The 26,338-nt window shown below is 46.7% G+C and overlaps 1 protein-coding gene across 4 annotated transcripts in view; it reads left to right on the top strand.

Annotated features, from left to right (window-relative positions):
- PLCB4 (phospholipase C beta 4) overlaps positions 1–26,338 on the top strand; it is a 178,972-nt gene that overhangs the window by 108,725 nt on the left and 43,909 nt on the right. For all 4 annotated transcript variants that reach the window (XM_054290254.1, XM_054290255.1, XM_054290252.1 and 1 more), the window contains 13 exons: positions 2,621–2,700; positions 3,248–3,301; positions 7,889–7,970; positions 8,676–8,776; positions 9,393–9,450; positions 16,572–16,680; positions 18,275–18,485; positions 19,084–19,177; positions 19,715–19,794; positions 20,236–20,320; positions 23,047–23,137; positions 24,255–24,350; positions 25,386–25,483. In XM_054290254.1, the coding sequence (XP_054146229.1) occupies positions 2,621–2,700; positions 3,248–3,301; positions 7,889–7,970; positions 8,676–8,776; positions 9,393–9,450; positions 16,572–16,680; positions 18,275–18,485; positions 19,084–19,177; positions 19,715–19,794; positions 20,236–20,320; positions 23,047–23,137; positions 24,255–24,350; positions 25,386–25,483 (1,239 nt within the window). The remainder of the gene's footprint in view (positions 1–2,620; positions 2,701–3,247; positions 3,302–7,888; positions 7,971–8,675; positions 8,777–9,392; positions 9,451–16,571; positions 16,681–18,274; positions 18,486–19,083; positions 19,178–19,714; positions 19,795–20,235; positions 20,321–23,046; positions 23,138–24,254; positions 24,351–25,385; positions 25,484–26,338) is intronic.

Here is a 26,338-nt window from a genome sequence, read left to right as displayed (position 1 = left end):
GCTGGAGCAGATGGGCAGGAGGGGCTCTGGAGCTGCTGCTGCTGCCCAGGGCCCCTCACACACCGTGGAGAGGCTCGGGGCTCCCTCCCTGCCTGCTGCCCCAGCAGTGTGGTGCTTTGTGCCTCAGCAGGGCTGGGCTGCAGCTTTGTGCTGTTTTGTTCTGAGGGAGTGCAGTTCCTGCCTCGGCATCTCTGTCAGAGAAGGGCATTAACACTGAGAAAAGGTTAGGGAGACCTCTAAAGTGGGAGCCATCACGACAACTCCTATGAAAACTCGCTTGGGATGTGCTTAGTGTATTGATTTCTCTCTTCACTCCTGTTTTTTTCTAGCACTGTTCATTCTTGGCAGCTCTTCTAGATGAGCAGAGGTAACTGCAGAGCTGAGTGCTGGCCAGCCTTGCTTTTAAATGTCAGTTTTTGTTGTATCTGGTGTAGTCTCAATCCGTTGCCTTCAAGTCAGAAGGGGTCTGTGGTGTTAGCTCCAAATGAAATGCTGATGTGGGCAGCACTGCTCCAGGGGTGGTTTTCTGGCAGGAACAAATGGCAGAAAGCCTGCAGCTTATTCCCAACGTGCATTTGGTGTCATGGAATTTTTGCAGGGGTTTTCTGTTTGCAGTGAGTATGCCACTGAGTGGTTGGGTCAGTGTTGGAGGGCTGAGGAGTTCTGAAGGGCTGCAGACCAATGCAGAACACACAAGGACCAATGGTGGTGTAGCTGTAACAATGTTAATGCAGCAGGAATGTTACATTTAATTGGTTTAAACAACAACAAAAGCAAACACCCAACCAAACAAACAAAAAATCTCCCAAACCCAAAACAAACCAGAAAAACCCAAACCCAAACAAACCACAAACCCCAAACACAGGCAGTTGACAACAGTTGAATTTCAGCAGTTCTAGGAAATTGAATTCTGTGTAAGATTTGTTCAGGCAATTACCCTGAAATTATCACGAGCCCCATTCCTTTATCATCTGAGGTGAAGGAACATTTGTGGGAAAACACCAGTGTTTCCTGAATCTGTCAGTGGTTTCTAGTTATATCAGTTCTAATATAAAGATAAAATAGTATTATCTTGCCCCATGAACCTTGCTTTCTTTATCTTCCTAGGCAGTCCCTGCAGCCTATGACTACAGAGTCGTCTACTCATGCAGCTGGAAAAGGGAGATGGGAGGGCAGACTCTGACTGGGGGGTTGTTTCCAAGCCCAAAAACACACCTAAGAAAACGCTAAATGCTACCTTTTCCCATAAGTGATGGTTCTGTTTTTCAAATGATTCTCAGACACACACTTGATCTCTTTAAATGAATATTTAATGCAGTACTTATTTAAAAGGTAACTTAAAAAAGAACACTTGAATATTAACATGCATCTTAATAAGTGACTACTTTTCCTAAAGGAAAACAGATTTAATATTTCATGAGTGCAGGGGTCTCCTGAAGTGTGTTGAATTGACACCTCAGACCTTGTTTTAACCCAGGGATTTGCTGCCTGCAGTTTACAATACACCCTTTCCCAAAGAGGCTAGTGCTCCTCCAGTGTAAATCAGGATTTTTTTTCATCTGTCTTGCAGATGTACAGCACTCATTCATGAAAAGAAAAATCCGCTCATCTGCATCTATTTATGAGTGTCATGTCTGGATGCTGCCCAAGCCAGCTCAGGCTGCATGCACAGCATTTGGCCAGAGGCAAAAAGCTCCTTTATTCCCAAGGTTAATGTTTAGCAGTGGACTAAATCCCATCTCCATTCCACCAGTGTAAATTATCAGTTGAGTAATCCTAGTGTTACAATGGCATAATTGAGATGGAACTTGGCTTGTAGCACTGCCATTTTTGAATCTTGCCATGGCTTTTTCCTGCCAGGATTCTTGCTGAAGTCAGTGGGGGTTCGTGTCAGGGCCTAAGCCTTAAGCTGCAGCTCTGCAAGCTTGGGGTGCAGGCTACAGCAGGAAAATAGATCCCTGAAAGAGGAATTACAGCAGTGAGGGCTGTAATGCTGCTGTTGGCTGCAAGTCATCCCAGGGATTATTTGCAATGCTGTGCATTTGAAGGATGAAAGCAAGCAAGGCTTGGATATGTAACAGGGTGTGAGAGCAGTTGTTGTGCCTCCTCCAGCTTATTGATATTTTATTTCACTCCTTTCCTAAGCTGGACCAGTGAAATATGTCCTCACAGTGCGTGATGGTGCTCAGCAGGGGCTGGTGTTGCCCCTGCCCCCAAAGGGAGGCAAATGTTCATACAGGGTATAAATAAATATCAGCTCAGCAAGGGCTGGTATTGCCACTCTAAAAGGAGGCCAGGGTTCATACAGGGCATAAATGGAGGCCCCAATAAATCAGTGAGTGATCACTTGCCGTGGCTGGCAGTACACTGATTTACTGGCACTGCTGGTCCCACGTGTAGCATTGGGAGGAATGGAAAGCACAGTCCCTGTGCCTCGTGGGGGATGAGCAGTGATGGGTAAAATGGATAAAATAGGCTGGGCTTTTCCATGGCATGGGCTGTGACCTGGCACAGGTTATTGACATTACCCATGGCTTCAAGGAGGAGCCTTCCCCCAAGCCAAGCTTTCCTACTTCTCCCCTCTTCAGTGTTGCTGATTTGGTGTTTTGGTGTTTTTCAGCAATGGGTAGAAGGGCTTGGATCCATCATACATAACTTCAGAGCTAACAATGTCAGTCCAATGACCTGTCTCAAGAAACAGTAAGTTGCTTTCTTTCCTCCCCCTTCTCCTTTATTTTTCTGTCCTTGTGTTTTCCTTGTTGGAATTGGAAAAAAAAATTGCTTTCTGTAGTTTGACCTTTACAAAACAGTGTCAGAAAGAAAATGGTATTAAATGAGTTAGGAGTTTCTCTTTTATTGAGACTAAAGATGTCTCAAGGCTATATCTGGCACCTGCCCAGGAGAAATTACAGGAGAATTTATAACTGTTCATTTGATTTATGGTAGTGTATGTTTTAATTATTGGCTGGCTTGTTTTCTCTTTGATGCATATGCAAGCAAAGCCCCATGAGACTTTCTCATCTTCACACTGGTGTTAATTGCTGTAGTGATTTTTTTGGGCTGCTTTTTGCCTTTGCAGTTAAAGAACTGCCCTGCCTCAAGCATTAGAAGGTTACAGAAAAATGTTTTTATTGCAGAACAATTATTTGTTTGTACTATTTAGCAGACATGGCAACAAGTTAAACATAACGTCTAGACCCCAATTTTAATAAACAGTGTTTTAAAAATATTTCATTCCTAATTTCAGCTGGATGAAGCTGGCCTTTCTAACAAACACCAATGGGAAAATTCCAGTTCGGAGGTAAGCACATTGGGGAGCTCTAGGGTTTTTCACTTCCAAGTTCTATAATTTTAATAAAATTCTGTGGCTTAATAGTGGAACATAATATTAATATTATTATTAATACATATGCAATAGTAAGTACAGAACTAGATATTCTTATCTGCCCTCCTTGGTAAGATAGGCAAGTAATTCTTAGCAGCCTAGTAATTTATATTTTTTTGCAGTCCATTGTAATGAAAGGTATTCTAATAGTTTTCAAAGTCACTTAGAGCTAAGAGCATCAGATTTCTCCTGACATTCCTCAAACCCTGGGATGGGTTTTTCAGTTGTAAAATTTGATAAAGTACTTTAAAAAAAGAGCCATAAAAGCTTGCAGGCCAGTTAAGTGGAGGACAAAAAGGTACTTTTAAACTGCAGTTCCCTGTAAAAGAGACATACATGCATCTGCCAAAAATGCTCCTGCTTTTAAAGGCCCCCCAGGACAATGTTTGGGTCTGTGCACATGGTAAATGAGCTGTTGGGTGATAGTTTTGGGAACAGCAAGGCCAGAACAGCATCTTTCCTGCTGCTCAGCTGTCAGCTGTTACAGGTGACAGGTTTTCAGTTCTCTCTGGTGGGCAGTAGTGCTCCCCTCCTGCTCTAGGACTCATCCTTGCCCATGCACTGAGCTGCTGTTCTCGTCACAAAGGCCATGCCAGGCAGAGTTTTGGGGCATGCTGGGTTTTCATAGAGAGGAACTCACCACAGGGAGCAAGAGGGAGGACTTTGGAAGATAGGCCCCTCACATTTTTTTTCCAAGGGAGGAAAAGAGGATTTTGCATCTGTAGAGTCTGCAGAAAGACAGAGGGCCTGCCATGCTGCTTGGCAGGCTTCTTTAGCTTGGTGGCTCAGTGCCACCTTGCCAGTGTCCCAGCAGCCTCCGTGTGTTCAGCTCCCAGCTCTCACAGGGCCAGCTCCCTGCTTACTCCTCACCCTCAGCTGCCACCAGGCACCTCCTGTGCAGGAGTGCCATGGGGAATATCAGCAGCTGGAGGGGAACCAGGAGGGAGCAATTCCACAGGGACAAATCCGTTTCCGGGGCTTTGCAGCTCTATGCCTGTGCTTGAACACACAACCTGTTCCACAGCATGAATTTATAGTGTGCTAGCTTGTCTGAAACTGTTTCTGCCTTTAAATGTTTTACATCACATTTAGTGAGGCATAAATTGTCTCTGTTGGGCTCCAGCATCCTGATTTGTGTACGCAGGCTGTCTGTTGCTTGAAAATCCAGTTCACTGGGTCCAGTGTATTAAATCTTTACATTTGAATTTGCACTACTTACGGGTTAACACAGATCAGTCCCTAGCAGTTAATTTATTGTGAAAGAAGGTTGCTTATAAATTTGTAAGGGATCTGCTGTTCCATGGAGCTGAATCTCCTTTGCATCTGGGTGCTCCAAGGAATGGGCCACCTTGGTCTGGGTGAAATGTGGCACATTTTTGAGGCTCACACCTGTATTTCATTTTTACACAGAGGTGCACTAAAACACAAAGAGAAAAACCCCTCACCTGCAGAACCCGAGCTCCTTGCGTTTCCTCCCAAGTTTGCGTCTCTCACACTCCACAGGGAGTGAGGAGCCTCGAGGAGGTGACACTCCTCAGGCTGTTTGTGGTAATGCCATAAATATTCCTGACTGCTTGGCTGTGCAGCTGGGAGTTGCAAAGGCACACAGATTTTCTCAAGGCACTTTTGGGTTTTAATGTATTCTGGTGTAGGTCTGATGCTGTCGATGTGCTGTGTTTGGGAGAGAGGGAACCCTGGCAGTGAGCAGTGTGAAAACCTTGGGAGAGCAGCAGCTTTGCCTTTTGGGCTTTGATAAATTTTAGCAGTCTGAGTCTAAAATTCCATTTACAGCTCTTGCAAAGGCAGGGCATTTGTAAGATGTTTTGTATGTTCCGATTTTAACACTGCTGTAACAGATGAGCAAACAGGTCAGCGTTTGTAAAGAAAAAAATCTTCTTGGTTTCTTCAACTTTCTGCTGGTAGAAAATATTTTCTGTGTGAGTGAGTTGCACCTGCTCATCTAGAGCCTGGTTAGAAATTAGCTTTGCTCAGACTGTGATTATCCCTTTGTATCACTACATTGAGAAGGGTTCAAGCAAGTTTAGGTTCTAACTATGAAAATACATAGTAATAAAAGAAAGAGCTAAACTATGACAAATGAACCTTAAATCTGTTTTTCAGTAGTTTGCCCGAGTTAGTTTGAAAGTAGAGGTTTTTTATGTGTGTTTCATATCAATTACTCCAGAGTGTCTGGAAGAAGTCTGTTGCAATGGTTCAGTGTTGGTTGGAAATCAGAGTCAGATAATTTCCTGTACAGTGCAGGCAGGTCAGGCCCAGCTGATCAGTTCAGGGCAGCCATGGTAGAAGATTGATTTCCACAGGCTGGGCTGGCTTGGTTTTTGAGGTGGTGGTCGGAAAGTGCTGAAGGTCAGAAGTGACAAGTCATTTAATCCATCAGCAAGCAGAGCAGAGTCAAATCCCTCAGTTCCAGAGGTGGGGAGGATTTTCAGTATTTGTGAGGAAGTGGACTGGCGTGTTAGCAGGAGCCCCAAAGCAGTGCAGGTGGAACATGAGGAGTAAACACCTCTGGGTGTCCAGATGAATGTAAATCTGCTAGGATGGACTCTCTTCTGATAGAAGGAAAAGCAGTTTTATTTGCAATAGCCTTGGCAAAATGAACGTGTCACGCTGTATTTTTACAATCTTTTCTGGTTCATGCAATCTTCTCTGCACTGCTGCTGTCATTACAAATTACTGCTGTGCTTGCTATCAGCTTTTGAGAAATAAAAAAATACATTTGGCATCAAAAGTAAGTTCCCTGCAGCCATGGAATCTTGGCACACATCTGATTAATTACTTACACCAATATTACATGTTTTACAGGACATTTATTATTGGAGTCCAATTCATTATAAAAGACATAGAAATTTACAGGGCTGGAAATAGGTTGTAAATTGTAGAGCTAACATTACTCTGTGGTTTAGAATTAGCAGGAAAAATAGTTGCCTGAGGATTTTTTTAAGAAACAAGTGTCTAAAGTTAAACTCAGTCTATATTTTAGTGAAAATATCTTGGTACTTATCAGCTTGTGAAATTTAAACAGCTAACTTAGATGCCTAAATAGGGACATAGAAATCAACTGTTGTAAGGACCCAGTAAGAAGAAAAACATGGCTAAGTTTTGTTAAAATATTTTTTTATAATTTAGATATTTTCACTTCCTGATCTTAATTTTATTAGTATGAAAATATTTACATAGGCAGTTTAGAGTGTTTTGGAGAATAAAACAACCATGAATTGCTATGGCAACAAATAGCAGCCACAATTTGTTTCACGTCTCTTGCCAAGTGAAATTATTTATTATGCATGAGATTGACTAAAAGTCTCAGCAAATGTTTGTCTCACTTGGTGATAAAGAGCAACACGTTCTTACCAGCAGCCCCTGAGTGTTTGCAGTGTTCAGCTTTTGTTAGGACACATCTTGGATGCCTTGGAGAACGAAGGGCTCTCTCTGCAGGTGAGGACACCACAGTCAAGGGTTGTGGGTCACACACAGCATTGCAGCTCGAGCCCCAGACAGAAGGCAGGGGAGCTGTGAGGTTTGGATCCCCCTTCCGATCCAGGGATGATTCTGCCTCTTCTCAAATGGAGTCAGAAATAGGCACTCTCCTGTTCACCACACCAAATAGCTGCATTTCTGTGGGACTGATCTCATTGCAAGTGAAACCAGTGCTTTGGGGAGGAGCAGGGTGCTCATCAGTTTGGCGGGAATGTTCCAGCTGGGAGGGTCTCTGTGCAGCACGGCTGGGACAGGGAATTTGGTGTTATTCTCCATGGCTGGGAGCTCAGGGAGCACTGCAGCAGGGATTGGGCTTTGCCTGTGGCTGGGATCTGGTAGCAGCAGCTGCTTGCAAAGGGAGGAGGAGGGAAGCTGCCTTTGGGAGCAGCCCCCTCTGCCTTGTGTGGCACAGTTCAGTGCCTGGCATGGAAGGGAAGGCAGCACGAATGCAGTTCAATGCAGGGGATGGAAGGGAAGGCAGCACAAACGCAGTTCAATGCCTGGCATGGAAGGGAAGGCAGCACAAACGCAGTTCAATGCCTGGCATGGAAGGGAAGGCACCACAAATGCAGTTCAGTGCCTGGCATGGAAGGGAAGGCAGCACAAACACAGTTCAGTGCCTGGCATGGAAGGGAAGGCACCCAGCCGGGAATGACCCAGGGAATCTCCTCCCTTGCAGAAGCTGCTGCTGTGTGAGCAGTCACTTGTACCAGCACACAGCTGAAAAGAGCAAACAGAAGAGTGCTTTGCACGGCTCCGTGCCCCAGTGCCCTGGGTGAAAACCCCTCTTTTGTTCTGTTTGCAGTTCATTATTGGGTGTATTTCCGATGGCTCCCAGGCAGAGCAGGGCAGCTCAGAGCATCCTCCCACTGCACTCCTGCTTGGAGCTGCTTCCATTCATCAGCCGGAGCCAGAGGAAAGTGCTGGCAGTGAGAGATGATTGTTTAAAAATGACTGACATTTCTCTGTTGTTTCTTTTTTTCTCTCCACTGTTTTTTGTTTTAGCATAACCAGAACGTTTGCATCAGGTAAAACAGAAAAAGTGATCTTTCAGGCACTGAAGGAATTGGGTCTTCCCAGCGGAAAGGTACTTAGTGGCTGTGAATAAGTGCTTTTGTGTACTAATAAGGGAATGACTCATTCACGTTTGTAGCTGTAATCGAAGCCATTTGCATCACAAAAAGCGTGCCTATTGCGTGTGACTTACTAATCGCTGGAGGTTGTTTACTAGAGCCAAAATGTAATTAAATCTGGATGACACAGAGGTCCTTAAACCTCCTAGAGGAGGCTTCCCTTCTTTGCTGTCACAAACCACCTTTTGTTCATTTATGCTAAGTATATGAGCACAAAGTATGCGTGTAATAGATTGTTCTGTTGGATTTCTGGGACTCCTCCTGCCCTTTGCTCCCCTCCTCCGCAGAGCTGCTCTCCAGCTCTGTCCCACTTGCAGTGGGAGCCCCAGAGAGGGGATGGCTTGAACTTTTTGGGTTTGGGTTGGTTTTTGGGTTTTTTTTAAGCTTCAGAAGAGAAATAGATTGTTTTCCAGCTCTGTGTTTATGTAGAATTACTGTTAGTAATTACTGAGGGTAGAATACAAGCACATCTAACAAATCTACGGTAAAGATGAACTCAGAATTACTTTGAGAGAATACAAAAGAAACTGGGTAAATTTAAACTTGGGAAGGAGCTAAACCATTTCGCAGTTGCTTTTTTCTGATATAAGGTATTCTCTTGGGAAAAGAGCACATAAGCTCTCTTGTCTGGGTAAATGTACCTTTGTATTTCATTGCAGAATGATGAAATTGAGCCTGCAGCTTTTACTTATGAGAAATTTTATGAGCTTACCCAAAAGATTTGTCCCCGAACTGACATAGAGGACCTCTTTAAGAAGATGTAAGTTCAAATTTCATATAATCTTGCTTTAGAGACATTTTGTGTATTTTTAGTCCATAACTAATAGTGACAGAACACTGTAAAATTTATCTACCCTTGAGTCCTAGTAGCATCAGCAGTACTTTAGAACAAGCTCCAGTCTGTGTTTTACCCCTTCCTCCCTCCTCAGACTGTTAATGTAAAAGTTCACTCTGTATTTCAGAGCAACCTTTACATGAGTTAAAGGAAACACCTGGAACCCTTTTTTTTTTGCATTGGCTTTACTAACTACTGTAATTTTAACTGGCTCCTTTAGGTGATTAACACAGTATGTGAACTAATTAAATTAAGTAAGAAATTTGCAGTTTGAAAAATTTCTTCACTAAATTTATTCTCAGCTGGAGGACTTACATGTTGTTTTATGTTGTGGTGTTGTTCAGGGGTAGGCAGATCTGTTGTGGGAGGTACTGATAGACAGTTAGCATGTTTTCTGTGCCTGTTCATGTTGAGATTATACAGCTACATTCAAGTAGAAAATAGCAGGTGGTTTTTAAGTGTCAGCAATGTCAACATGTAAATCATACCTACTGTAGCATCGTGTACAACAACTCACATTCTCTAATAAATTCCTTTTCAGCAATGGAGACAAAACTGATTATTTAACGGTAGACCAATTAGTGAGCTTTCTAAATGAAGTAAGCTTTTTCATACATTAACTCCCACCCCAGTGTGTCTGCAGTGGCTTCCTCCAGCTTCCCATTGCATGCCCCGTGCCCCTGTGTGCTTCTGACCTGCTGATCTCCCCTGGGGCACACCCAGGGGCTAAATCAGCCCGGCCCTTGTGCCGCCCTGCTCTCTGCAGCTGCCCCTCCTGGTTACCTGTGCCTGTGTGGTGGTGTGAGTCCTGTGTGGTTTGTGCTGTTTGTGCTCTTCATTGCACTGAAATACACCCAGCGTTGCATTGCAGTTGTTTCACCTGTAGCCCCAGCTAAATCCATCTACTAGTCCTTCTAGAACAGTAGAAAAACTGAAGTAGGTGTTTATAAACAGGGATTTCATCCTCCTCAGCAGCAGTATTTCAATCTGTTACACAACTAAGAGCTAAGAGGATATTTTAAGAGTTTGTATATGATTTTTAAAATACCGTGTGTGCAGAATAGGAGGAAATATTTTTATTGCTGTATTTCCAGAATGCAGTTGTTGGCAGAAGTATTTAGTATTTCTTAAAAGCATCATGAGTGTGTGAAGTAGTTCAATAAACAGTGTGGTCTTGGTTCTTTTCTGTTCCTAAAGCACAGGAAGTTATAGAAAACTTTTACTCATTTTAGCAGTAAATGCAGTATGTGGATTTGACAAGAGCACACCCATGGAAAGCAAACACATCCCAGTAGGTGCTGTACCAGCAGATTACTGTCATCCTGAACATGGGAAGCTGCCAGCCTCACTATGTGACGTTTTTAGGTGCATTACCAAAAAAAATCTCTCCATCTAAAATTGTTTTACTACTTACAGTTCAATTTTATATATGTTTGTATATATACATGTTTGTTTATTGGATACTTCAGTCTGAAGAGCCAAGCTGTAAGTTGCCTATATATCAAATTTAGAATATAATTTTATTTTTCAGCATAGAACATGTACCTTACTCTTTGGTAAACCTGAATTTCTTGTAGAAAGGGTATTCAAATTAATCTGAATTACTTGTAGAAAGGGTATTCAAAAAGAAAAGAGAGAGAGAGAAGATTAGCAGCTTGATTACATAATTGGGGTTACATATTTGGGGCCTTAGTTCCTATCTACTGGCAAGGCTTAATCTTACTGCTGTGAGACATCCAGCTTTGGATTTTTTAGTGTCACTCTTCATTGTCAGGTAAATTACTGTTTTATATTCATTTTAAAATTGATCTGTAATTGTTTTAAATTAAAGTTTAGTTCCTTGAAGCCCAGACTTCTGAAGAAAAGCTGCCAGCATTTGTAAGAACCCCAGTAACTGAAAAATTAAGATTGAGCTGCTGTGCTCTCAATTTTGTGTGACTTTAGCAGATCTTTTTACAGAATTAGAAACATTATTTTATATAGGGAAATATAGGTAGTATTGGGGAAATTTATAGGTAGTATTGGGGAAAGGTGCATCTTGTTGACTGCATCCGTATTGACAAAATGCATTTTGCAGTTGGAAATCCTGTGGTGGGCCCCTTTGGAGCAGGACCAGAGCTGGGATGAATTGCTCCAGTGTTTTTTCTAGGGGAGGACATTTATTCTGGTGACTGAAAGCAGTGCCTTTGGTCTGTGTTGGAGGTCTTTTGGCCTCCAAGCAGAGTTTAAAGTTTTGGCCATAATTTGAAAGGCACAAAAGGACCCAGGATGTGCCTCCTGCAGGGATCACTTCTGTCCCTTGGCTGCTGGCCAGCCCTGCAATTAGCAGTGGTGTCTAATGCTGGCAATATCAAAAGGTTATTGCCATTACATAGGAGAGGGGAGTCACTTGGCACAGCAGCTCTTCATGAGACTCTTTAGCTTAAATTATTGTGCAGTAACCTCCAAGGCATGCTGCAGAAGCTCTGAGTGTTATGGGTTTTTAAGAGAGCACGAGGGTGTGTGCCTGGGGATGAGAGGAGAGTGAGCAGCTTTCCTGGACTTTTTCCAGACTCCTGCCTCTGTTTGACTTTTAAATGCTGCTGGCTGACAGATGATTTAATTGTGTTTCACTATTAAAGCTTCTGGGAAGTTTTTAGAAACTTAATTGTTGTCATGCACTGAGCATTTTGTATAGATCTCCTGGTTTTCAAGTCAAATTTTGGGAGGAAAAAAAGAGGAAATGTAGTAGAAAAGGGACTGAAATCACTACTATTCAGATTTTCTTCTGCAGTTCATTTACAGCAATAAAATAACAAGGCAAGTAGCAGTTAAAATGGAATTTTCAGTAGTCTGACCAGTGCTCATCCATTCTTTTGGGAGGGAGGTATGGAGAGATCCTTTTCTATTCCCAGTTCCTGGCTTCCTCCCCCCTTCCCAGTCCCTCTTTGCATGCCCCAGCTGTCCATCTCCCCAGAAGGCCCTTCTCTGCAGCCCAGGGCAGTGCTGCTTTTAGGCAGAACTGCTTTGAGCACCTTTGCAGGGCTGTGTGTCTCAGGCTGTGCCCACTCCCAGCTGCTGGGGGGGCTGGGTGAGCTTTGCTCTCTCTGCAAACCCTCTGGGCCCCCTTTCTCCCCTGTTTTCAGTCAGCTCACCCCCACCTGCCTGGGAGTGCCCGGTGTAGGGGTGCCCAGGGTAACCAGAACAGGGTGCCCTGTGTGGCAGGGTAACCAGAACAGCCAAACACAGCCTTGTTGCACATGCACAATCAATCCTGGGGGGTCTTACCTCTTGATATGAAATTTCACACTTCAAGTTCTGGTGAAAACAAAACACAGGTTCCCTGTGCCACCAAGCTCTAGGGTACAGAACATTTCCCCAAAAGACAATAGAGAACTTTTTAAAGTAGATCTTTATCAGTTGCCAACTTTATATTTTAAACAAAGTGAAAATAAGGATACCCTTCTGTTCCACTGGAGGATCAATGATGAACAGTGATCGCTGCTACTGCAAGAATATTTTGCTCTCAGCTCCTTCTGATAACTCTGGGACTTCTTCTCAAGAGGAGGCATTTTGCTTTACCCCATTTATATTCTTCTGTTTACTCATTACTAACTGTAGAAGCAAGTGAGTGGGGAAGAGCCCTTTTCTTGAGCACAGAGCCATCCCCACTGTTTCTGACCATTTTCTGAGGTGCTGTATTGTCACTAGGGGTGTAAAGCCTTGTCATTTGTCACCCTGGAGCTGTTGCATGCCATGTTGTGGTGGTGTTGTTGTGTCCTGCTTTCATCTGCTCTCTGTGGTGTTTGTCTGAGTGTTCCTGAGCATCCCCACAGCCTGTGGTGTTTGGTGTGAGTGTTCTGGGCATCCCCACAGCCTGTGGTGTTTGGTGTGAGTGTTCTGGGCATCCCCACAGCCTGTGGTGTTTGTCTGAGTGTTCTGAGCATCCCCACAGCCTGTGGTGTTTGGTGTGAGTGTTCCTGAGCATCCCCACAGCCTGTGGTGTTTGGTGTGAGTGTTCTGGGCATCCCCACAGCCTGTGGTGTTTGGTGTGAGTGTTCTGGGCATCCCCACAGCCTGTGGTGTTTGGTGTGAGTGTTCTGGGCATCCCCACAGCCTGTGGTGTTTGTCTGAGTGTTCTGAGCATCCCCACAGCCTGTGGTGTTTGTCTGAGTGTTCTGGGCATCCCCACAGCCTGTGGTGTTTGTCTGAGTGTTCCTGAGCATCCCCAAAGCCTGTGGTGTTTGGTGTGAGTGTTCTGGGCATCCCCACAGCCTGTGGTGTTTGGTGTGAGTGTTCCTGAGCATCCCCACAGCCTGTGGTGTTTGGTGTGAGTGTTCTGGGCATCCCCACAGCCTGTGGTGTTTGGTGTGAGTGTTCTGAGCATCCCCACAGCCTTTGGTGTTTGGTGTGAGTGTTCTGGGCATCCCCACAGCCTGTGGTGTTTGGTGTGAGTGTTCTGGGCATCCCCACAGCCTGTGGTGTTTGGTGTGAGTGTTCCTGAGCATCCCCACAGCCTGTGGTGTTTGGTGTGAGTGTTCTGGGCATCCCCACAGCCTGTGGTGTTTGGTGTGAGTGTGCTGGGCATCCCCACAGCCTGTGGTGTTTGGTGTGAGTGTTCCTGAGCATCCCCACAGCCTGTGGTGTTTGGTGTGAGTGTTCCTGAGCATCCCCACAGCCTGTGGTGTTTGGTGTGAGTGTTCTGGGCATCCCCACAGCCTGTGGTGTTTGGTGTGAGTGTTCTGGGCATCCCCACAGCCTGTGGTGTTTGTCTGAGTGTTCCTGAGCATCCCCACAGCCTGTGGTGTTTGGTGTGAGTGTTCTGGGCATCCCCACAGCCTGTGGTGTTTGGTGTGAGTGTTCCTGAGCATCCCCACAGCCTGTGGTGTTTGGTGTGAGTGTTCTGGGCATCCCCACAGCCTGTGGTGTTTGGTGTGAGTGTTCTGGGCATCCCCACAGCCTGTGGTGTTTGGTGTGAGTGTTCTGGGCATCCCCACAGCCTGTGGTGTTTGGTGTGAGTGTTCTGGGCATCCCCACAGCCTGTGGTGTTTGGTGTGAGTGTGCTGGGCATCCCCACAGCCTGTGGTGTTTGGTGTGAGTGTTCCTGAGCATCCCCACAGCCTGTGGTGTTTGGTGTGAGTGTTCCTGAGCATCCCCACAGCCTGTGGTGTTTGGTGTGAGTGTGCTGGGCATCCCCACAGCCTGTGGTGTTTGTCTGAGTGTTCCTGAGCATCCCCACAGCCTGTGGTGTTTGGTGTGAGTGTTCTGGGCATCCCCACAGCCTGTGGTGTTTGGTGTGAGTGTTCCTGAGCATCCCCACAGCCTGTGGTGTTTGGTGTGAGTGTTCTGGGCATCCCCACAGCCTGTGGTGTTTGGTGTGAGTGTTCTGGGCATCCCCACAGCCTGTGGTGTTTGGTGTGAGTGTTCTGGGCATCCCCACAGCCTGTGGTGTTTGGTGTGAGTGTTCTGGGCATCCCCACAGCCTGTGGTGTTTGTCTGAGTGTTCTGGGCATCCCCACAGCCTGTGGTGTTTGGTGTGAGTGTTCTGAGCATCCCCACAGCCTGTGGTGTTTGGTGTGAGTGTTCCTGAGCATCCCCACAGCCTGTGGTGTTTGGTGTGAGTGTGCTGGGCATCCCCACAGCCTGTGGTGTTTGTCTGAGTGTTCCTGAGCATCCCCACAGCCTGTGGTGTTTGGTGTGAGTGTTCTGAGCATCCCCACAGCCTGTGGTGTTTGGTGTGAGTGTTCTGAGCATCCCCACAGCCTGTGGTGTTTGGTGTGAGTGTTCTGGGCATCCCCACAGCCTGTGGTGTTTGGTGTGAGTGTTCTGGGCATCCCCACAGCCTGTGGTGTTTGGTGTGAGTGTTCTGGGCATCCCCACAGCCTGTGGTGTTTTGTGTGAGTGTTCTGGGCATCCCCACAGCCTGTGGTGTTTGTCTGAGTGTTCTGAGCATCCCCACAGCCTGTGGTGTTTGGTGTGAGTGTTCTGGGCATCCCCACAGCCTGTGGTGTTTGGTGTGAGTGTTCTGGGCATCCCCACAGCCTGTGGTGTTTGGTGTGAGTGTTCTGAGCATCCCCACAGCCTGTGGTGTTTGGTGTGAGTGTTCTGGGCATCCCCACAGCCTGTGGTGTTTGGTGTGAGTGTTCTGAGCATCCCCACAGCCTGTGGTGTTTGTCTGAGTGTTCTGGGCATCCCCACAGCCTGTGGTGTTTGGTGTGAGTGTTCCTGAGCATCCCCACAGCCTGTGGTGTTTGTCTGAGTGTTCTGGGCATCCCCACAGCCTGTGGTGTTTGTCTGAGTGTTCTGAGCATCCCCACAGCCTGTGGTGTTTGGTGTGAGTGTTCTGGGCATCCCCACAGCCTGTGGTGTTTGGTGTGAGTGTTCTGGGCATCCCCACAGCCTGTGGTGTTTGTCTGAGTGTTCTGGGCATCCCCACAGCCCCTCTGGATAACCCTGCTGTGTTTAGGTGCTGCACAGTGCCAGTGGCATCCCCTGAAACATCCCTCCCTAACTGCATGATTGACTTGGCATTGGTTGTAATTTCTTGGAGTTAATTAAGCACATGCACCAATGGATTGGTTGTAAGAAAAGAGATTAGATTGGATTGGATTGGATATTACTTTTCTTATGGGAAAAAAAAATTATTAAAAACTTTCCACATAAGGAATTACAGCAAATGCTGATAGTGCTGTGTAAGCCATGCCAACACCATCCTGTCACTCCAAATTAGGGACTGCCAGTATGGGGGTGGCCTCTTGCATCTCTGGATTCTGCTGAAACTAAAGCTTGGAAACTGTGCACCTTCTGGGGGAATAGAGTGTTTTCACAGTCATATTTATTTCTTTGTTGTGTTGCATCTGCTTCCATGCCACTATTCTGTTAATTCTGGTTTTATTTTCTTTTAATGGAGAATCAGGCACACAGTGTGCAGCTCTAATCCAGCATGGAGCAAAAACCAAAGTTACATAGCATGCTGCAAAGTGAAAACATACAAATTCTGATTTTTATTAGTCTATTAGAAATCACTGCTAAATTGTACCTAAACATGACATATATTATTAAATCCTAATATTGTAAAGTATTGTGAATTAAGAGATGATGCTGTGAAATTCTGTGTAAATATGCTGTGTGCACATTTACTCCAAGAACCTGTGCTGGTTTTTGAATAGTTAAAACATGATGTTTCCACGATTCACAAATAATCATCCAGTACTTGCGCATTTCTAAACTCAAATTTCTAATTCTGTATTTACAGTACAGCTTTATTTTTTTTTAGCTGTATTTTATTTTTTTGCTTTAGCTGTAGATATTGTGTAAGACTTGCATTTTTGCAGAGGTGATTACAGTGCCACCAGTCAAGTCTTTGCAAAAAAAAGGAAGAGAGAGAGAATTTACAAAGGGACATTAGCTATTTGTTTTCTACATCTCATTTGCACAGATTCCATGTGCAGTCATTATTTTCATGAATAAGCAAGAGTAAGACCAGTTACATGATTGCATTCGATTTTTCTTTTTAAAAACTATTTTTGTGATCAAGCTGCCTAGGTTTCTTATGAAAGATAAATTCATTTTCTGTCTGATGCTGAAGTTGCTGTTGAACAATCTGTAAATTATAGGGCTGCTTTTTTTTCTTTTTTTTAAAATGTCCACTTCTTTCTTTCTCATCTGCAGTAATGAAATGCTCTGTGTGGTAGCCATGCACTGTCTTGTTTTGCTGAATTCCCTTGTTTTCTCACCTCAGCATCAGCGAGATCCTCGGCTCAATGAAATTTTGTTTCCCTTCTATGACACAAAAAGAGCAATGCAGATAATTGAGACATATGAGCCAGATGAAGACTTGAAGAGGAAAGGTAAAGGGGGAGGGAGTTCAGGGTTCACTGGTTTGGGCATTTGGGGAGTTTGTTCTGAAGCATTCAGGCATTTCAAAGGGAGTTTGCAGTGCCTGTGGCGTGGGGACAAGCACTTGTGGAGGGTGCTGGGCCAGGACACTGCTCCGCTGGAAAAACACCTCCCCTTCAAAATCAGATTGGTTTTTGCCCCCTTTTCTTCATACTCAGGATCAGCTGAGAGCACTTGGGTAAAACATTGTGGAGCAGCTCCCCCCTGGCTGACACCAAGCACAGAACATTTAAGCTCCATTAGGCTTGGTTTTTTTTCAGAAAGTTAGAAGTAGAATGGAAACTGGGATCACTCCACTTCTCTGTATAAGAGAAAAATAGACTTAAAGAAAATAAAAATAGGACTGCTGCAACCTTACCTTAACAACAAACAGCTGGATGTTCATAAATTACTTCAGAGAAAGCAATGCCAAAATAAGTGCCAGGTAACCATTCCCTGCAGCAGCTCTTTGTAAGTAATCCCTTCTTCCCTATGACAGATTATTTTCATTTTTCAGACTCTTGGCCTCTTTAAAACTGATATTGCCATAGTAATTATTCCTAATTTGGTTTCATTAAAAGTTAGCCCTTAATTTGTATTTTTATATACTTTATTATAGGCATAGACCAGCAGACAGATAAGAGAGGTATTATGAATTCTGTGTTCTGAATTCCTGTATGTGCCATGTTCATTGTAGGTTTCTGTTTTCATTTACAAAGGTATGAGCATGTATTTCAAACAGTAAATGGAAGGTATTGTAGATTTCCCTAATGAAGGTGTGGTACATTTTGTGAATGAAGCACTGCAGAGGTTCTCAGGTGCATGTCCCTGTGTGTGTGTCAGTGGGGAGCTGGGTGACAGTGATGTGGCACAGGGCTGGCTGTGACAGGGGGCAGGAAGGGGCACAGAAACCTGCTCCATGACTGCAGAACTCCCAGAGATCAGAACTGTGGGACTGTTCTGAGGAGATGTCACTGCCTGTTTGCCTTCTGCACCTCCTTCTGTGCCTTAGCTCTGCTGCTGATGAGTGCTAGACTCAGGGGTGGAGCTGGTGGGCACCTGGTTTTAATCTGGGACACAATGGCACATTTGGCACCAGGTGCTGGGCAGCCTGGAGCAGGGGAAGGGCAGAGCTGAATGCCTGCAGGAACCTGTGTAAATCTGGAACATAATGGCACATTTTGCAGCCTGGAGCAGGGGAAGGGCAGAGCTGAATGCTTGCAGGAACCTGTGTAAATCTGGAACATAATGGCACATTTTGCAGCCTGGAGCAGGGGAAGGGCAGAGCTGAATGCCTGCAGGAACCTGTGTAAATCTGGAACATAATGGCACATTTTGCAGCCTGGAGCAGGGGAAGGGCAGAGCTGAATGCTTGCAGGAACCTGTGTAAATCTGGAACATAATGGCACATTTTGCAGCCTGGAGCAGGGGAGGGGGAGAGCTCCTTGCTTGCAGGAACCTGTGTCACTAGCAGGTTCTGGGCTGGATCCCTGCTCTGGAGGTGGTGTGGGTGCTGTGCACCCTGTGCTGCTGGCAGTGACTCACCGTGGCTCCCTGTCCCTGCAGGTGTCATCTCCAGTGATGGCTTCTGCAGGTACCTGATGTCAGATGAGAATGCCCCCGTGTTCCTGGACCGCTTGGAGCTGTACCAGGAGATGGACCATCCTCTGGCTCACTACTTCATCAGCTCCTCCCACAATACCTATCTAACAGGCAGGCAGTTTGGGGGCAAGTCTTCAGTGGAGATGTACAGACAAGTGCTTTTGGCTGGATGCAGGTTGGAAGCAGGACATAATCCATTTTTGTGAATCTAATGCTTTAAAATACTGCATAATGTACCTTGGTGTTGCTATCTTGTACAATCGAATGTGTAAATGTGTTGGTGTGGCAAAGGAAAACTTGTGTTTGTTTAAGAATCTTATTTTTCTCACAAAAGCATTCCTCCAGGCAGAGGAATGTAGAAATTGATATAAGGAGAGTTTGTGAGAAAGTTAGCAGAAGTTTGATCTCAGAATGACAGCTGGAGAATTTCAGAGGGCTCTCTGCTTTGTAGTGACAAAGTTTATATGTTAATGAGAATCAGGAAGTTCATGATTTCCTGCTTAATTTCTACTAATTGACTTAATAGAATGAGAATAAGAAGAGTGGCTCAGTGCTAAAGACATTATTGTCCAGATGAGAATGTACTGACTCACACATGCCATATTTACAGTGGTATAGCCAAAGTTATAGAAATAGCACATGGACAGCTTAGAAAGAGTTGTGCAATGCCCAAAACTGATTTGCAGCTTATTGTTCTGACCATCACTGCTAAAACATGTCCCAGGTAGCTCACCTGGAATAAAACGCTGTGTTTATTTTCCTTGGATCCTCAGGTGTGTAGAGCTGGACTGTTGGGATGGCAAAGGTGAAGACCAGGAGCCCATAATAACCCATGGGAAAGCAATGTGCACAGACATCCTTTTCAAGGTAACACCTCTGCAGCTGGCAGCAAAGCCCAGGGGAGGCCAGGCAGGACAGCCTCCCCTCCTCCCTGGGCTGCTGCTCCTGTGGGATGCACTGTGGGGGCAGGGATTCCGGCCCAGGCTCTGGGGCTCTTTCCTGACCTGCGCCACCCACCCTGTGCTCCCTCTGCCTTCCACAGAGCCTGCAGGGAGCAGGCTGGCCGCTCTTGCCCCACTCCCTCACACCCTGGGGCCCTTTGCACCCCGGAGTAAACACCTCTGTTGTCTGAGGAGTTCCTCACTGTGGAAAGGGCCTGGAGGGGCAGGAGTTCCTGCGGGAGTGGGAGTTCCCCACTGATGGCTGTGGGTGGAGGTGCCATCCTGCTGCAGGGACAGCGAGGCTGTGGGGGCATCAGAACACAGGGGTTTCTGCCTCTCTCTCCATTTGCACATTTAAGACATCCCTGTGTTTCTCAGGGTGGGGTGGATAATAAAAAACCCCTTTGATTATCTTTTTAATTTGATCCATTCTGACTTGTATCCTGTTGCTGCTTTTTTGCAGGATGTAATTCAAGCCATTAAGGAAACAGCATTTGTTACATCAGAGTACCCTGTCATTCTTTCATTTGAAAATCACTGCAGGTGTGTAGTGCCCACTGTAATTTTTAAATTGTGCTCTGTCTGAGCAAGATGATATAGCTTAAAATGCTATGATATGATACTTGAAAACTGGGGGGGGGGGGTATGCAGGCATACTGAATGTCACTTAATATACTCATCAATCTTTATGTAGCTTAATAGTGGCAAAATTTTTATCTGTGATAAAGCTGTGAAATGTAGTTGGATGTTGCATTAGCTGTGTGAGATTCAGTTATTCTACTTTTTTAGTCTTGTTAAATTCATCTATGTCAAATAATAGACTTTTATTGACAGTATAATTACAGTGAAGTAATACTTCTCAGTTGAAACAAAGTGGGCAGTATATAATTTGGGATGTCTCCATTACTTAGCATTATTCTTTTGTGCTGAGTGATAGTGATTTCTTTTTTACATTTAAAAATTAACTGGCATAATCTTTTCCAGCAAATATCAACAGTACAAGATGTCAAAATACTGTGAAGACCTTTTTGGAGATCTCCTGTTGAAGCAGCCTCTAGAAACGCATCCAGTATGTTATGTGCCAGTCTCTCTATGTTTTTTGTATTAGTTTTATTTAAAAGAGATGACTTTTCATCCTAAAATATTTTTAGGAAAAATTTTTCACTGGAATGGCTGCCCGGGGAGGTGGTGGGGTCACCATCCCTGGGTGTGTTTAACAAAGCTGAGCTCCCTGTGTTCTGTGTCCTCCCCTCCTGTGGGTGGGTTCAGTCCCAGCTGCTCACAAACGCTGCAGGGATGGCAGGAGCAGCTCTTGGCAAGGTCTTGGAGCTGAGAACCTGGCCAGGGCCTGAGGGAGGCAGGCTAGGGGAGGCTGGGCACTTGGCTGGAGCAGATTTGCTTTGGAGTAACAGCAAATGTTCGTCCCGAGGGGCATGCGAGGGTGGCCCTGTGCGGGAATGCGGCCCGGCAGAGATGGGCTCTGCAGCTCTGCAGCACTGACACCTAGCGGAGTTCCATTTCACACCCCGTGCGGCTCCAGCCCCGGCGCTGCCAGGAGCAGGTGTGCTCACCCAGCCAGCTCATCCAGCCTGCCTGGGTGCTGGGCAGGACCCCTGCCCTCCCTCCAGGAGGTTTCCACCCATTCCCTTGGGGCTGGGTTGATGTGGTGGTTTTCTATTTGGTTTCAATTCGTGCTGCTTCTCTCTAGCTCGGATTGTGATTAAGGGATCAGAGTGTCTCAGTAGTTCTTCTAAGAATGGTCACTATTCATGGAAACACCTTCTGCTCCTGTATCATTTAGGCTTCTCTGGAAACCCCAGTCTGTTATGGTGCTAAGAATGCCAGGTTGTGGGTTCAATCTCTCTATGGGCCATTCACTGGAGAGCTGGGCTCAGTGATCCTTGTGGGTCACCCAGCAACTCCCTGGGTAACATTCCTAGCAAGCCTGAGCTGGGGAGGGTGCTAATCACCTTACCCAGATCTCTGTTTCTTAGCCTCAGTGATGTGATGGGGCTTAAATCAGAGGATTTTTTACTTTTCCTCTTTTCTGAATAGTATTTTTTCTCCTTCCCCAAACTGGAACTTTTATTACTACTTCCTTGTGTGTGTATGTGTGTGTCCCCTTTGCCTTTGAGAAGTACTGAATTTGTGACCCTGCTGGCAAAACCAGTCCCCATTTCCTAGCTGAGCACTGGTAGTTTTCCATGCCCCAGTGCCAGTCCGTTTCCAGTCTCCAGGTGGGTTCTGCAGCTCCAGGGGACCAGAGCAGGTGACTTATTTAGAGATCAGATGATAACAGGCTGAGCCAGGGAGGGAGGGAAAGCAGGAATGCCTCTGAGAGGAGTGCAGGTCACATCCACACCCTCTGCCAGGCAGGAGAGGTGGGAAAACATTCAGAGCAGTGCAGCTTCCCCCAGCACAGGCTGGAGAGCTGAGTGCTGGCTTCTGCAGCCCCTTCAGCTGAGCACAGCTTCCCCCAGCGCAGGCTGGAGAGCTGAGTGCTGGCTTCTGCAGCCCCTTCAGCTGAGCACAGCTTCCCCCAGCACAGGCTGGAGAGCTGAGTGCTGGCTTCTGCAGCCCCTTCAGCTGAGCACAGCTTCCCCCAGCACAGGCTGGAGAGCTGAGTGCTGGCTTCTGCAGCCCCTTCAGCTGAGCACAGCTTCCCCCAGCACAGGCTGGAGAGCTGAGTGCTGGCTTCTGCAGCCCCTTCAGCTGAGCACAGCTTCCCCCAGCACAGGCTGGAGAGCTGAGTGCTGGCTTCTGCAGCCCCTTCAGCTGAGCACAGCTTCCCCCAGCACAGGCTGGAGAGCTGAGTGCTGGCTTCTGCAGCCCCTTCAGCTGAGCACAGCTTCCCCCAGCACAGGCTGGAGAGCTGAGTGCTGGCTTCTGCAGCCCCTTCAGCTGAGCACAGCTTCCCCCAGCACAGGCTGGAGAGCTGAGTGCTGGCTTCTGCAGCCCCTTCAGCTGAGCACAGCTTCCCCCAGCACAGGCTGGAGAGCTGAGTGCTGGCTTCTGCAGCCCCTTCAGCTGAGCACAGCTTCCCCCAGCACAGGCTGGAGAGCTGAGTGCTGGCTTCTGCAGCCCCTTCAGCTGAGCACAGCTTCCCCCAGCACAGGCTGGAGAGCTGAGTGCTGGCTTCTGCAGCCCCTTCAGCTGAGCACAGCTTCCCCCAGCACAGGCTGGAGAGCTGAGTGCTGGCTTCTGCAGCCCCTTCAGCTGAGCACAGCTTCCCCCAGCACAGGCTGGAGAGCTGAGTGCTGGCTTCTGCAGCCCCTTCAGCTGAGCACAGCTTCCCCCAGCACAGGCTGGAGAGCTGAGTGCTGGCTTCTGCAGCCCCTTCAGCTGAGCACAGCTTCCCCCAGCACAGGCTGGAGAGCTGAGTGCTGGCTTCTGCAGCCCCTTCAGCTGAGCACAGCTTCCCCCAGCACAGGCTGGAGAGCTGAGTGCTGGCTTCTGCAGCCCCTTCAGCTGAGCACAGCTTCCCCCAGCACAGGCTGGAGAGCTGAGTGCTGGCTTCTGCAGCCCCTTCAGCTGAGCACAGCTTCCCCCAGCACAGGCTGGAGAGCTGAGTGCTGGCTTCTGCAGCCCCTTCAGCTGAGCACAGCTTCCCCCAGCGCAGGGGAGGAGGGGAGCAGGCTGTGAGCTGCAGTCACACAGCCTGCTGGGTGTGCCTGAGGTGCCACTGCTCCTTCACTGCCCCTCGGTGTTCCTGCCCTAAAATCCAGATCCAGACAGGGACAGGGAGGCCAAAGGGCTGTCGTTATTACTGAGCATTTTCTTTGAATTGTTTTACAGCTTGAACAAGGTAAAGCCCTACCATCTCCCAATGACCTCAAAAGAAAGATTCTCATAAAGAATAAAAGGCTGAAACCTGAAGTAGAAAAGAGTAAGTAACGTTTGTCAAATACTAATTAAACAAAAGTCCAGATCTCTGCAAACAGACTTTGTTCCCAAAGTTTCCAGATTGTTTGTACTTTGGTGCTGGAAGAATAGGAGTTACATGTAAATAACATTTGGTTTGCCCTTGTGTTTCGTGTGAGTGCCAGTCTAGGCCTTGATATCAGCATGCTGCACAGCACAGGCAGCCCCAGAAATGTAATCCTGGGACTTTTATCACACTGCTGCTCGAGCTGAAATATGAGGCAGATAGAATCTCCTGTCAGCTCTGCCAACACCAGTCTGTTTGCATTGCTGTGTTCTTCCAGGATAAGCACGAAGTGAAATGGAATTTCAAATTGCTCCTCTTGCTGTTGTTGCCAGTTGTGATGTTTACCTCCTTCCAGTAACAATAATGTTGCTGTATTAATTCCCAGTGTGGCTGCAATGATAAACCCTGCTCTTTCTCCATCCCAAGAGGAACCCCCAGGCCTTGCACTGGCTGCAGGCATACCTGGCTGTGCCCCTCCTGTGTGCCTGAATGCCCATGGGAGCACAGCTGGAAACCCAAGCACTGTGCCCCCATGTGCAGGGATCAAACGCTGAAGGGGCAGCTGCCTGTTTATCCTGTGAGGGAGCAATGTGCTTGCTCCAGAGACCTTTGTAGTCTATGGGAATTCAGGGGAATTTCTTCCCAGCAGGGTGGTTAGACATTGGGATGGGCTGCCCAGAGAGGTGGGGAGTCCCTGTCCCTGCAGGAGGTTAAGGAAAGGCTGCTGTGGCACTCAGCCACGCTGCCTGACAGAGCTGGTGCTTCAGGCACAGCTTGGATGCAGCCTCAGAGGCCTTTCCCAACCTGATTCTGTGCTCCTGTGAAGTATTTCCCTTCATTTCAGTGAGCTTTGGGCACAGCCCTTACTGCTGGCCACTTTTCAGATCTAACAGCAATCTATATTTATTGGTGCTACTTACTCTGTAAAATTTTATTACCATCTGAAAAGCCAGAGGAGTCATTAAACAGAATGATCTGAGGAACAGGGAATCATTTGTGATGGTTCTCTTGTATTTCTTTGTGCTACAAACTGTTCATATCACGACTAATTTAATTTCATTTTTCATATTAACAGAACAGCTTGATGCTCTGAAGAAGATGATGGAGGCTGGGGAAACTGCTGCTCCTGTAAATATCCTGGAGGATGATAACGAAGAGGAAATAGAAAGTGGTGAGGATTTCCTGGAGGAATTTCCTGGAGGCCTGTGGCAGATCCCTGGGCTGGGTGCTCCCTTCCCTCGTGCCTGTGCTCTGTGGCAGCAGCAGCAGCAGCAGCAGCTCTGGGCTCAGTGCAGGGCCATCTGTACAGACCCCAGCCTGGCCACCCCACCCCAGACAATTTCACCTTCCATTCACTGGTCAGAAGTTGTGTTAGACCACCAGCCAAATCAGACTTTCATTCTGAGAGGCAGAGGCTAAGAAGTTGTGATCTTTGCTTTGAGAACACATATTGTCACTGTGTTTAACACTTGGGTCAGCATCAGAGGGGATTACTGCATTATACTGTATAAGGACGAAATGAGGGGAAGGATTTTTCTTGCCAGACCTCAGTTATCCTCAGTGTAAATGTGCAGCTCTGAGCCAGTGATGTGGCCATGTATTCAGGGTGTGATTTAAATGTGCACCTTCAGAAGGTGTAAATCACACCCCACCTGCCAGTGTCTGAAGCATGGCCTGTGCCCTGTGTCACAGTGAATGTCCCACCTTTAGCCTCCACCTGCTCCTCATTTATTTGACTTTTTCTTTCCCCTTTAGTTTTTAGCTTTGAGTACTGTAGGTTCTAATGGAAATCACCCTAAAAGCAGATGAGAACAATTCCCTGTAGAGGGGCACAAAAGGAGCCTGACAATGCACTCAAGCCTGGCCACTGGCATCTTCTTAGATCTTTATTTAAAGAACTCTGTCACCAGTTCTTGTTATTTCCCAAGGCTAATGGCTTTTGTTTTTACACCTAGGCAAAATACTGATTCCTTCAAAGATACAGCAAATAAAATTTCTCTTATGAACCATCTGAGGCCTTAGCTGTAGTTTACTGCACTTGGAAACAGTTACCTAACTCTTAGAAATCTAATACTCTGGATTTTATTCCTGTTTTTAAGAAATGCCACACTCAGACCTGTGAATTCAGCTGTCATTTGTTTCATGCCTTGCAAAGAAAACAGCAGCTGCTGTGGTTTTGCACTGATCCTTTTTGTTTTCTGTGCAGCTGACCAGGAGGAGGAAGCTCATCCTGAGTACAAGTTTGGAAGTGACCTTGTAGATGATTACAGTCAAAAAGAAGCTGTTGCCATCAGTGTCAAAAAGGTGGGATTGCTTCTTTCATATATATATTGTTATGAAAACTTTCTATGGGGGCTGTTGCAAAAGGCACTCTGCTTTGTGGAGACATCAGAGCGCTTGTCACAAGACTCCAACCTGAGATCTTCACCAGGTGCCCTTCACCTTCAGGTTCATGAGAACACACAGCTTTGTAGCCAGAACCACTCTCCCCTTGCTCAGGTGGGATTTGCACTCACTGAGGAAGCAGAATCAGGGTGTGGGGAGCAGTGTACAGTGGAGGATTTAATCAGAAATCCCAGTTAAAGGCAGCAAACAGCTCCCTGCTCCAGCCTCTGTGTTTCACTTTGCACCTCAGGTGCAGAGTCCCAGTGAGAGGTGGAACATGAGCTTCCTTGCTCAGCAGTCCTTTGGCAGGGCTGCACTCTGTGTGCTCACTGCAGGGTTCTCCTGCAGCATGTTGCGTGGTTAACCCTTGGGTGGGTTCTCTCTTCCTCCTACAGCATGGGGGCAGAACAGGGCAGTAATTCCCAGGGAGGTGTGCCAGAGGGGGCTCTGTCAGGCTGGCAGACAGGGGAAGGTTCTCTGTATTCCACTCACACCTGACCATTGCAGCCATCAGTCACTTGGATGTTATTGATGGTAACTAGATCCAGATCTGGAATTCAGAGTAAGCTGCTCTGGAGGCATTCGTGCTGCTGGCTGCAGAGCACAGCCCACCTGTGAGGGCTGAGGTACCTCAGCAGATCGTGTTCCTCTGCCTCTCCGGTGTTCTGGCCACTTCTTCCCTCCTCCTTGCCTTCCTTTGGATGTTTCTGCAGACAGAAGTGTAGGAGTGGAAAGCAGCAGTGTGTGTGCAGCAGCCCCAGAGCCATCAGACCT

This window comes from Melozone crissalis, unplaced genomic scaffold (assembly GCF_028551555.1).
Source record: "Melozone crissalis strain CALT ecotype California unplaced genomic scaffold, PUWL_Pcris_2 ptg000081l_1, whole genome shotgun sequence".
NCBI lineage: Eukaryota > Metazoa > Chordata > Aves > Passeriformes > Passerellidae > Melozone > Melozone crissalis.
Note: the sequence above shows the minus strand (reverse complement) of the source record. Positions and strands in the feature narration are given on the sequence as shown.